Source organism: Silurus meridionalis, chromosome 19 (genome assembly GCF_014805685.1).
Source record: "Silurus meridionalis isolate SWU-2019-XX chromosome 19, ASM1480568v1, whole genome shotgun sequence".
Classification (NCBI taxonomy): Eukaryota; Metazoa; Chordata; class Actinopteri; order Siluriformes; family Siluridae; genus Silurus; species Silurus meridionalis.
Window position 1 is genome coordinate 15590306 of NC_060902.1, and position 13661 is coordinate 15603966.

The 13661-nt window shown below is 40.7% G+C and overlaps 1 protein-coding gene across 1 annotated transcript in view; it reads right to left on the reverse strand.

The window, feature by feature from the left end:
• The window catches only part of prickle2b (prickle homolog 2b), a 92923-nt gene that overhangs the window by 78694 nt on the left and 568 nt on the right, over positions 1 to 13661 (reverse strand). The window contains 1 exon segment of the mRNA XM_046875044.1: positions 10129 to 10214. Within this exon segment, the coding sequence (XP_046731000.1) occupies positions 10129 to 10214 (86 nt within the window).

Consider the following 13661-nt stretch of genomic DNA (forward strand, 5'->3'; position numbering starts at 1 on the left):
GACTGCAAGTGCGAATTAGTGTCATGTCATTTTCTCAAATTTCCGCAGGGGCCAGGAAACACGCCTGTTAGAGCAACGCTCGATGTCTGGTCATGAACAGGTGGCTCTTGCATAAAGAGAAAGAGATGGAGAGAGAGAGAAAAAAATAAAAGAATAAGAAGAATCAAAGAGTGCTTTGAAGCGGTCATTTTGATCTCCTCTCACCTACAGGCTGTTGTGTTGAATTGTTGTATATCTGTGTGTTTCTAGGCAGCGTGTACACACATCAGCACTTCTCAAACACCTCAAATGAGTCCCATTTCCAGGGTGAGGTACATTCAGTACTTCAGGGAGTTTATGTGTACAGAACTGAGCTTCACAGAGGATTTCAGCAGATTTCAGGGCTGCATAGAGACAATGAAAACATCTTTACAAAGCTGACAAATGCCTTTTTTTCTACAGATTCTATAAGGTGTAATAGTCTTATATGAACACGAATCCTGGGATGATCACAGAGCCTTTATGATCACATTAGCAGCATTTCTTGGGACAGGTTTCTGGTGAGATCAAGATCACAAGACTCTTTACTTAAATCACCTCAGTTTATGTGAAAAGACTCTAATGTGACTCTCAGCACACTGATCTATTAATAACCCCATATTAATGAGTCAAACAATGATTTCTTTTAAAATGATCATAAGCTCAAAACCTTCGGTTCAACTACGTAAAAATAAATAAATAAATTCATTTAAACGAGGTCACGTGTGTTGTGGTGAGTTCGAGTCTGGAGTTTCTTCATTTATTCCTCTTGAGTCTGGTTCCTCCCAAGGTTTCTTCCTTATGCCATCTTGGAGAGTTTTTCCTTGCCACAGTCGCCACCGGCTCACTCATCAGGGACAAACTTACACTTATAAAGAACATATTTACTTTTAATCTCCACATTATCTGTGTAAAGCTGCTTTGAGACAATGTTCATTGTTAAAAGTGCTATACAAATAAGAACGAATTAAATTGAATTAAATGTTCTGCTTGATGTTGAACTGATGCTGAACCACTTAAGTACAGTAATGAATGAAATATCTTTCTCTACTCTCCACCACTAAAATTTAATGTGCCCCTCACTACTACACAGTCGACATCTGCAAGGCTTCCATGTTTACTCTGAACACTGTACACATTATATACACTTTATTGACAAAGAGATTTGTAGACACCTGGCTATATGATTGGTTTGTGAGCATCGCATTCCATTTGCTGCTGTCAGAACCTTCTCGTCTGGGAAGATGTTCCACTAGACTTGGAAGTGCGTTTGTGGAGATTCAGTCAGCCACAAGGGTGTTAGTAAAGTCAGGTACTGATGTAGGTGAGGTGAGAAGGCCAGAAGATCTTCCAATTCAAACCACCAGATCTTCATGGAGCTGGTTTTGTGCAAGGGGCACCGTCGTGCTAGCCCTTCAGGGACTAGGAATAATAACCTTATCAAAATAAATATAAAAATGTAGACGTCAGCTACACACACTTTAGTGCAACTCAGAGGCCAGACAGTGTTTTGTGTGTGTGTGTGTGTGTGTGTGTGTGTGTGTGTGTGTGTTAGTAACGAGGCGACAGGACAGAAAGCCCATCAGGATGTTAAGCAGCTGCAACTGCTTCTAACATTTCAGGGGTCGCCTCAAAGTCAGCCGACCTCTGACCTCCAGGTTCAGGGGCTTTAAGAGAGCGCGACGGTTTCCCACACACTTTTCCGAGCGCTAATCAGTAACGTGTCGCGTCGGCTGAGTGCGCTTCAGCGCTGGAGAGCTCCAAGTGCAGATAGCATCGGTCTGTCTCATCCAAACGTCTCATATAGAGACGTTTCATGCACAAGTGCGAAAGCAAATGGTGGCGGTGTGTTAAAGGATACGAGTGCAACGTTTCTGAAACCACAACCCAATATTATATATTTAAAACAATATACAGGAAGTCCCCCGACTTACGAACTTAGAACCATCTGTATTTTACATTTTAAATATATTTTATAATAATTGAAAATGTAAAATTTTTATAAATATATTAAAAAAAAAGTGATATCTGGCTAATTTTATTCAACGTTATATAAAAAAAACGTATAAAATTTCACTAAAAGTCTATCATTCAAATTTAAATCAAAGTGTAAAAAAGTGTAATAGTTATATAAAGTTTAAATATTTTCAATTATTTTCAATAAATAATTTAATAAAAAAATTTTCTTTTTAATACTTTTTTATTCAAATACATTTTAAAAAAAATCAAAAAAATTTTTAGATTTCCCAACTTTTTTTTTATTCACCAATTTTTTCTTTCAAAATCATTTTAATATTAAATCTTTTCACATTTTGTTCAATAGAGTCGTTCACATAAAACTGAAATCAATCAGTCAATTAATCGATAGAACTCTTTTGTTAAAAAATCGATTATTATAGAAATGTATTCATGAGCCTGTGATGAGAAGAAAACCGAAAGCTTTTTGCGGTTTGGCTTGAGTTTAGTGTTTGTACTAAATACAGTAAAACACAAACTAAACTTTCAATTATTGAAGTGTTTCTTCTCCGAGTCTCAGCATGAGCTCGGTCTCCAGTTCAATCTCACAGCAGGACCAGGTGGAGCGATTTGGGTTTGCAATCAGGAAAAACGTCAAACGCTGAAAATACGCTTTAACTCTGGCCTTTCTTTGGTCACAAATGTATAATTACTCGCTCGGAAATTTAAGGCTACTTATACACTTAGAAAGTTCAGGCTAAAAACAAAGCCTTGTGTTCTTGGGATCCTCGAAACAAACTTGATGACATGAAGCCTGTGATTAGGAAACTGCTTTCTCTGCCCGTGACCTTAAGAGGTTTGCAGATATTTTCTTCAAGTCAGGTTGGATTAAAGCTATTTGGAAGATAGGGGGTGGGAAGCACATCACCACACAATGGAGCGAGAGTCGAGGGGGAAAAAAATGTGAAGCTATTTGTCCCTGGAATAGTTCCCCATACCCCCCCTTTAAACTGCCTTTGTTCCAGATGACATTTCAAAAGGAGGATTGGAGTCATTAAGGCCAGGGTTAGCCGACGTGGGCGGGAATTAAAGTAGATGAGCCTTTAAAAGCTCTGTGTAGAACACAGACTCTGTACTTACACTCGGGAGTAAAAAGTGCCTGCTGAAAAATGCCACGGCTGTTCAGTGGAAAGGAGCACAGTGATGTTCACACAATGTTTATTTAATCTACTAATTCGGATTTCCTGAATCAGCTAGAAAAAGTAGAGTGATGAGATTCAACGTATGTCCACTTGGCTAATTAATACGCATGTACTGTATATACACACAAGATTGGTATGTGCTTTAAGAATTCCACATTGAGTCCCCATTAACTGTAATATAACCTCCAATCTTCTGGGAAGATGTTCCACTAGATTCTGGCGTGTGCTTGTGGACGTTTGTGGAGATTCATTCAGCCACAGGGGTGTAAAGTCAGGTAGAGGTGAGGTGAGAACCGGGGTGCAGTCAGCATGAAAAAAACAATCATCCAAACGGTTGTTCAGTAGGCATGAAATGCAAATTGATGCGATCTAGGGTTTAACAAGAGAGCTTGGTTTAAACTCAGACAGATGAGGAGCAACGAGATGAAGAGGTGGAGAGATATCGACAAAGAATCCAGACAAAGTACAGATTAGAGATTTCATTTGATTAAATGTTAGTCATCTGCGACACTGGTGGACAGTCGGGAAGTATTTCTAATTGGTTGCTCTACATAAGTAAAAATTTCAGGTATCTGTCTTTTTGAGTAGATTTTCATCTATCTATCTATCTATCTATCTATCTATCTATCTATCTATCTATCTATCTATCTATCTGCATAAAGTTCACATAGCTTATTACTTTTTAAGTTAATTCAAATGCAAAAACTTTGTACTTTTACTCCAGTAAAAATAAAGAAGGAGAAACTGAGTCATATTTAAGCAGAGGATTAGTACATTTAACCACAGGAATGTTCTACTTCATGCAAAAAAAAAAAAAAAAAGGGTTCATTCCATCATGTCTGTAGCAGAATTACAAAATTTCAGGATGTTACTGGACATAAAAATGCCACCACGATGGTCACATGACACCAGTAGCACATACGCACAACCTCTTCAATGAAGAAAAAGAGAAAATGCTTAGATGCTCTCACACACAATATTCCCCCCACACACTTTTTTTTTTTTTTACACCCACTGAGCATCTGCTCTCTCGACGTGTGAAATATGTTTTGTTTCTTTAGATCCTGGATGTGATCCAGTCAGGAGATGGATGAAGATCTACTCCAGACATACGATTATACGTTTACATACTGTACAGCTCTAAGTGTAAAAGGTACAGGGTCAGCTTGGACTGAAGGAATAAAACCCTTTGGAGCATTTGAGGAAGATAATCAATGACAGGTTGGTGTGGTGAAGATTAACATCATCATTACCTACCTATAACTAGCAATTTGCTGATTTGGGACAATGTCCATTAATAAAAAAAACGCTAAACAATAAATACATAGGTTTAATTTCACATTCAGTTTTAACAATTGCACATAATTTACTTTTTATCCATTTATAAGTTTAAGATAAGATCTGGTCTGAGGTTGGTTTGGTTTGTGGCTTCTTTCATTTGAACCTGGGCTGATTTAAACACTTTCCTATCCATCTTGAGTGAGTTTTTAGGAAAAAAAGAAAAAGGATTGACGAGTCGTCCGATTCGCACGCACACCGACCCTGAGCAATTTGCGCAATTGAATTAATCGTCCTGCCCTTGACAACAAAGCCGGCTGTCGTCATGACTACCGCGGCTGACAAACAACGGGTCATTAGGTCCAATCAGATGCACACAAACAGGCACGTAAATGTAAACACACACACGGGAGGTCAGTCACTGAATCAAAAAAAGGTGGATCCATCAGAGAGTTTAGAGGCGAATTCATTCAGAGTGTCGCGTCAGAGAGCAACGACTGACCTGACACTCGGTTCAAGCTAAGAAGCTACAGGAGGGAGCGCTAACATACAGCTCAGATGCACGTAGTTATCACTTTAAAGTTAAGGATTAAATGTCTTGTACGCTACTCAGCATGGACATGCTAATCTAGCAGATTGTAACGAGCTTCTCCGTATAAACGTGTGTGTGTGCGCAAGAGAAAGAAACTGAAAGGGTCGATCTGCTCTGAGAGGGGCTGAGCATCACGGTTCATCTCCTCCTTCATCCAGGCTGAAAGGAGCTCTCCATTCACATGCCGATAAAGCTCTGAGAGAACGGTGCTGGCCGGGTTGCTGGTTAACAGGCCGCCTCTGTTATGCAGATCTGATCGGGTTAGCTGGAGGACACGCCAGTTTCCACAGCTGTCTCGGGAGCGTTTGGAGAGAAAGTTTCTCCACGGATAAGCTCTTAATTCTGACCTTCACCTAAAGAGGTGTCACGCAGGGGTTTCGCACCAGACATCACGAGGAAGGTCAAAATTGTAAAACCAAAGACAGTTTTAAAAGGATAACCTGTCAAAAAAAAATCATTCTATATTTGTTTTTGAGTGTGTATTTCATCTTTATAGTCCTAATAATGATTATTATTAATGCCAATTGATCGTTAAAGCTATCAAACTTTGCTAGTTACTATTTTCTCCTATAATCAGGCTAGTAACTATTGGACGGATTGCTTTCTCTACACAGGCACTGTGTGTGTCACTATCCAAGAAAATGTGCCCTGTGATTAGCTTTTAAGTAAAATCTATGAAGTACACATGCTACTCAGTCATTTATGAAAAATCTCCACCATAAAATATTTTGCAAATTTTTCACTTAAACCACACAACCTTTTTCACCCTTCCTTTTACTTCTTCTCCCATCGTTTCCACTTTCACAACGGTTTCGTCTACGGTTTCAGACGAGGCCTCGGAGCACAAGGGAGATCTTTGTCTGATCCGTGCTCCGGTCGTTAAAAGCCCAGGGTAAGAGTGCTGCAAATGGTTTGCGCCGTTAATGTCGAGGGTTATAGATGGGATTTCCCTCGGTGTAACGCGAGGTTAAGCACGATCATTTCCAAGGCCCAAAGGAGGGTTATTAGCATCTGTAACACGCTACGTCAAACCGGAATAACAAGGAGGCGACTTATGTTACGACGTTTTTACGAATTGGCATAAAGACAGCTGTTACACGGGGCACAAGAGCAGACCGGTTTGCAAACACTCGCAAATCCGATGCTAAAAGCAGCTGTAATGAGCCTCGTTAGCACAAAGAAAATCAATCAACCGAACGGCAACAATGAATAATTCAGCCCTCTCGGGTTCCACTACCTTTCCCACAATCCTCGTCTTTGGCTGCCACATGTACATGAACTTGATCATAAAATGATCATATACTACACTACACAAGTAAACTGTGCCTTTCGTTCCTCAGCTGATTTATTGTGAAACACACGTGAACTTATTGAACTCACATTGAAACCTATTCTTCTCCTAAACTAAAAATTAACTGGGCACAGGAGACACCAGGAAGACAGAAGCAACAGGACTATGTTAGACTGAGGGGGATAGAAACTGCAGCATCGCTGGCATCTTGTGAATATTTACAAAATCATGCATTATTTAAAGAAATCCAGCTTGGATAAATGCAGGTGAAGAGGAATTTGAGGTAAGTGCATTACTTTGTTTATTTATTTATTCCAGGAAGGCACAGAGGCCCTTCAGCATTACTAACACTCATCCAAAAGCCACACCTTCTTCATTGGGACTAATAATAAAAGAAGTGTGGCCTTTGCTACAAAGGCCTTACCTTCTTTACTTATTCATTTTAGAAATACACAGAGGCCACACCCCTTTCAGCACTACTGACAGAAGTATAACAAAGGCCACACTTAATTCACTGGGACTGCTACAAAGGCCATACCTACTTTAATCATTCTAGGAAGGTACAGAGGCCACGCCCCTTTCCGCATTACTGACAATTATAACAATGGTCAAACATCCTTCAATGTGACCGACAGCTACAGAGGCCACACCTTTACTAGGACTGACAGATACAAGGCCACACCTCCATCGCTGACACAAGGCCACACCTCCATCACTGACACTGATACATAGCCACACCTCCATCACTGACACAAGGCCACACCTCCATCAATGACACTGATACATAGCCACACCTCCATTACTGACACAAAGCCACACCTCCATCGCTGACACAAGGCCACACCTCCATCACTGACACAAGGCCCCACCTCCATCACTGACACAAGGCCCCACCTCCATCACTAACACTGACACAAGGCCCCACCTCCATCACTAACACTGATACAAGGCCACACCTCCATCACTGACACTGATACAAGGCCACACCTCCATCACTGACACTGACACAAGGCCACACCTCCATCACTGACACAAGGCTGGTTTTGACAGACCACACCTCCTTTATAGTTCCTAAAAGAGGCCACACCTCCTTCCGATACTTACATACACCTGCTTCTCTGGTGCTAACAGAAAAATCTTCTGCAACACCTCCTTCACTGGACAGACTCAGTTCACAGTACATCCAAGCTAGAATCATACTGAGATCAGTGCATGGAATCGATGCAACAAAACGTTTCTGATTTTTTTTCTACTCTACTTTAGTTGTCCTCCAGTAGAACCTTCCTGTGAAAGCGATGATCCCCTCATCATCTAGTGAAGATTTCTAAAACCCTTTTTTTAAACGAAGGCCCAATAAAGTGTGAAGTGTAGCACCAGGGAACACGGTTAACATGATACCAGCTGCATGCGACTTCATCTAATTCTGTTTGCTTTACTAACTGCCTTCTCAAAAGGACCTAGTGTATGTGTGTGTGTGTGTGTGTGTGTGTGTGTGTGTGTGTGTGTGTGTGTGTGTGTGTGTGTGCACCTGCCTGTCTGCTTTTCCTAATCTCTTCTTGTCTAGGGTCAAATCATGGCCACATACCTCATCTAACTATCCTTCAGCCCCCACAACACACAAACACACACAAAGAATTGTAAGACAAATGAATGACTTTATTTCAGCCTTCATAAAGCTCTCTAAGTGATGCTATTGCGCTGAAGGCTATAAAGTCACCCCATACCGTGCATTCAGTCTTTCTCTAGGTCTTTTTACACACACACACACACACACACACACACACACACACACACACACACACACACACACACAAAATAGCCTCAGAAACTCAGTAAGAAATGTCTGTAGTCACTTTGCCAGGAAGAGACTCTGATTTTATTGTAGCGCTGCAAAAGTCAGGTAATTAAGGCTGCATTCCTGAGCTGACTGTTGCCCTGTAATAGTTTACAGCGATGGAGCAAGCATGGGCGAGCTTTCCCCGCTCTCAACGACCAACCAGGCAACCGGCCCCACCTTCCTCGCTAAACACTGCAGTGCGGGGACCCATACTTGCTTTCACAGCCAAGAGGAGTTTCTATAAACAGGGTACTGAATTGAATTAGCTTTCTGGGCAAAATCACAAACATGGAAATATGTGCAGCTCAGCGAACTGTTCGAGGACTGCAAGCTGCATGAAATGTATGGCTTTCTCCAGAGTTCTAGAAATGTCCGAATATGCAGCAAAAAACTTGTGGTTTGTACAAAATTTTGGTCAGAGTGAAGGTCAGGATTACTCAGTCTTTTTTTACAATGACCTAATCAGCATTTTTATTTGGGAAATGCAGCATTTGACAGAATATATATATATGAGTCAGACATAAAGACAAACATTAAGGCAGCTATACGATATTGCCAAAGGTTTGCAGACACTTGACCTTTAATGCAATGTGGTTCTTCTTCTTCTGTGGTTCAAACTTTTACCACAAAGCTGGAGGTACACAATTGTACAGGACGTCTTAAAATGTGGTGTAATACAATTTTGCGTTCACTTGAACTTGGAAACCCAAACCTGTTCCAGCATGGCAAAGCCCCTGTGCACAAAGCCAGCTCCATGAAGATATGGTTTGCATGATTCGGATTGGAAGATCATGAGTCGCCTGCTATAGAGCTCTGATCTCATCCCTACTGAACACCTCTGGGATGAACTGGAACACTGACTGCACCATAAACCCAAACCCTAACCCCAGAAGAGTGGCAAAGCAAATGAAGACTAAATGTGGAATGCGATGCTCAAAAACCACATACTAATGACCAGGTGTCCGCAAACTTTTGGCAATATAGTGTACTTTGTAGCAGGAATGCATGTGGATGGAACGTAAATCTGACATAATCCCAAAATGTGACTTCTCATTTCCAAAGTAAGTCCATTGCAGAACAATAACAGTGACCCAATAACAAGCTTTTAAATATTTAGTCATGAATTAAATTCGTAAATAAAAAAAGCAGGTTTGAAAGTTTACCATGACATATTAAGAATTGGCAGTTGAACTTTGTATTATAGGTGCTAAATAAAATCCTGCCTCTACTTGCAGATTGTGAGCAACAAAAAAAGATCAAAGCCAAAGTTTCACAATATTCAATCTAAAAGAAAAAAAGTGGTGCTTATTTATTTTCCCAGCATGCTCTGTATTCTTACATGGATCTATTCACGGCAAGTCGTATCGTTTGACGACGCGAATTTGCTACTTAAACAACTAGCGGCTAAATCCATTTAAATTGACATCATATTGACATGCTAACAAAAAAACCTGGCCTGATTGCATCTTTCCATTCTTCCCATTTCCATTCCACACCACGGACTCTACTTTATAACGTCAGGGCAGGAATGTGGCTCGAACCTCCAGAATGGCGTGAATAGCTGGCTCAGGGTAAACAGTTATCTTTGGGAGAGCTAAGCGTCGCACAATACATGCGCTGCCAAAGTCTATTCACTACAAGAACACTAGTAGAATGGCCTCCTAAAGGCACATCTGAGCCCTCAGTTCTTACCCTCAGCTGAACAAATATCGGACTAGACATGGATTCAGAGCTTAGCAGGACACTGATCCGTGAAGACTGCGGATATACGAGATGGTTTATTTTCCCCCCAACATTTAGAAATCCGAGCTAACGATGGCCAAGCTGTATTTTGATTATGAGTCCCTCCACAGGGAATCTGGTGCTCTGTTTGTTCTATATGATGCACAGATGATAACTGGGTGAGATAAGGAAGTTTACTCTAGAGTGTGTGTGTGTGTGTGTAGTGTTGTACCTCCATTTGTGCATGATGAAGCCAGGACACTGCAAACCACACACATAACAAGGCTGGCCCCTTCCCAGATCCTCCAGTGCAGAAGGCTAAATTAGAGGAGAAAAAAATTACTTTTTACTCAGATGCAAATGCCTGATAGGAGAAGAATCCACAGCTGATCATCCGTATCCGCATGTTCGATTTGGCACGTTTTACACTGGATGCCCTTCCTAACGCAACCCTCCCCATTTATCCGGGCTTGGGACCAGCACTAAGGGTGCACTGACTTGTGCAACCCTAATAGCTGCGGTTGGTTCCCTGACCGGGGATTGAACCGGGGCCCGCGGCGGTGAGAGCGTCGCATCCTAACCACTAGACTAGACCCTCTTCCCTCACATACCACAGCATACTAGGAAACTGGGGTCACTGTGGAGGGTCAGTCATGATACAGCGCCCCTGGAGCATAAAGGGTTAAGGATTTTGCTCAAGGACCCAAAAGTAGCAGCTTGGCGATTATGGGGCCCGCACCTCCGGACCTTCTGATCAGTTACTCAGAGCCTTTCCCTAAAAATGTTTTCCATGAATGATGGTCTACATTCGCTTTGCATAATAGCTCACCCACAATTCCACCTTGACTCCCTTTTGACACTGGATATGATGTTAGACCTAACAAGAGTTCTAAATGCTCTCTTTTCCTCATGTACACATACGGATCGCAAGGTTACACCAAATCAGTGTCTCCGAGATCTGGTAGATCATCTCATGTAGCTGCACACCACCCCAAAAAGACACTATGGTATCTCTCAACCTACATAACCACATGGTTGATATGGATCACTAATCCCCAGAGTCCTAGTGTCAGCGTGTAATTCGTCATGCTGTATACATTATTTATACCCTTTCTGATGATGCTGTACCCCCAATATCCAGGGTAATTCTGACACTTAACGCACGTGCCATTTAGTTTTGTAGTAAACATCATTCACAAGAAATAAACTACAACACAAAGAATAATTAAGAGTCCCAAACCAGGTGTATCACAGCACTGCATGTCCAGAAAGTGACATCAGCTGACTTTTGGCGCACTGTTTTAGTGCGTGTCCTCAAAAACACGCAATTACGCAATTATCCAATTACGCACGCAAAACTGCGCCGGAAACTCGAAAAACAACAAAAAAAACCTGCACTGTGACTCACCGAGCTGCTGAAGCTTCTCCTTTTAGAGCTTCTGCTGAACATGGCAGGTTCACAAGGAGGAAATCGAGCTGGGAATGAAAGAGGACACCGCGAGGAGTCACTGTGCGCGTCCCTGTGTTGTGCATGAAACCCTGGCTGGCCGGCTGGCTCTGTGTGTGTGTGTGTGTGTGTGTGTGTGTGTGTGAGAGAGAGAGAGAGAGAGAGAGAGTGTGTGTGTGTGTGTGTGTGTGTGTGTGAGAGGTGATTGCGCAACGATGCGCGTCCAAATTGCTCCTCCGCCCCTCACCTCAAATCGTTTCATCCAATGAGGAACAAATACATCACGAATCCCCGTGAGGTCCTCATTAAGATTTTAATTGAAAGTGTGTGTTTTTCTCCTCAAAAATGCTCTTGAATCCTCGATTGGTCCAAAGTGTTTCTAAGGCAGCAGAAGCAGCTGCAAAGCAACGAATTCACTCACATATAGAGAATCCATCCTCCAGTAGTTTGCATTAGGCTGTAGGAGAAAAGTCTGCAGAATCGAGGAGGTTCTGAGATGTAAATTTGAGGGAAACGTATAGATGTTTCTAAAAACAGGAGGAAAATGTGGCGAGGGAACGACTGTTTATAGCTACTATAACATAAGTAATGGGACAGTGTAACGCTATGTAACAATAAATGGATGAAATGTTTGCCAGCTCATTCATTTTATTCAATAATAACAACGATTGCGAAGATCTTTAAACATTTCCTTTTGGATAATAGGAATACAAGGTTTTGGAGTGTCCTCTTGGTATTGAAACAGTAGCTCCCCCTCATCAGGCCATGCGGTCACTGAATCATTTCCTATCAGTGGAGAATCAAGTTTTAAACGTGTTTTCTTTACAATTGTTGTCTTACTTTCCACTTCTAATGTAGTTTTTTTTTTTTTTATGTGACTTTATGGAATGTTTCTTGAATGTTATGTCAACATGTGTTTTTTCCTGATGAAGAAGAAATGCCTTTTATTTCAATAGATTAAAAAGATTTTTTTTACAAATAATGATTTGAGATCATACTTCCTAATCCCCCCCCATTATATTTTCCAAACCCATATTTTACAGTACATCTTTGTTTAATGAAATGAGCCATTATATCAAAAGTGCAACCTTTGCATTTTTCATTCACGAGTAATAAAACTCATTTACACTGCGCTCTGAACTTTCCGCAGCATCGAGGGAATTCCTGATAAAATTTCCTCGTAAGTAACGCAGCACTGGCTCCTCGAAGAGCAATCGCTATTATGTTAGAGAAGAAAAGGCTTTGGTCGTCGCGATCGGTCTAGTGCACTTCAGGTCTCAAGGGTCTTCGCATCGTGAATGCTAAAAAGCATGAGCGAGCTAATGTCGGTCCGGGATTCAATCCTACACTACTCTGTGTATATCTCTTCCAGAAGATAAAGAAAGGATCAGTGGCCACTTGATTTGAGTGTCCAGATCGACATGCTAACATTAGCCTGATTGAATTTTTTGATTGAACTGGTCCAAGTAAAAGGGGGAAAAAAAAGATCTTCTTCAATGTGCATTTAAAAAAAGAGCAGAAAATATATTCATAGAATTTTTTGTAGATTTCAATTTCTAAGCAATTATTTGTTTTCCACCCCTAAGCAGGATGAATGCTAAAATTTTTTGCTAATCTGACATTTAAAAAAACGTGAATATCTTCACCCTTCGTTTAAATTGGAATTGTTTGGCAATAACCTGCTGAAACAAATGCAATTACAGAATAGTAGTAGAGATTTAATGTTGTGTCAGCATCTGGGGCAAAAATCTGATTTACATTGATACAATAAAACAAATAAAATAGAAATTGAATCAAAGAATACAGCAGTTGATTATCAGATGATAGAAATTCTAAGACTTTTTTTTGTCATATTTTACTGAACATGTCTTACAGTCCATGTTTAATGGAAAGGGTGGGAATTGGGTTTGTCCTGCAGAACCTGCATAGGGTTGGGTTTTCTCTTTAAATATACGTCGTAAGACTTAAGTGGAAATTTTATGATTGACTTCATGCAATTTGTTGTTTGTACACAAGCCCCATACTTCTTGCCACTTGATATATATATTATTAATATTATATTAATATATGATGAATGACAGTATGTTTAAGGTCTAATGGTTTTCACTGGAATTCCATTACAAACATTCAGCTGTAAACCGGTAGCACAATGTGTCCAGTAGAAACCCATGTGTCATCTACAAGTTGCCAGACGTGTTCTAATTCTCCTTAATAGTATCGGACACAAAAAGCTACCAAAAAGCATTGTACCATTACAGCATTACAACATTATAAATGACTGGAAAAAAAAAAAAACATTTAAGGAAGCAATGCTAACA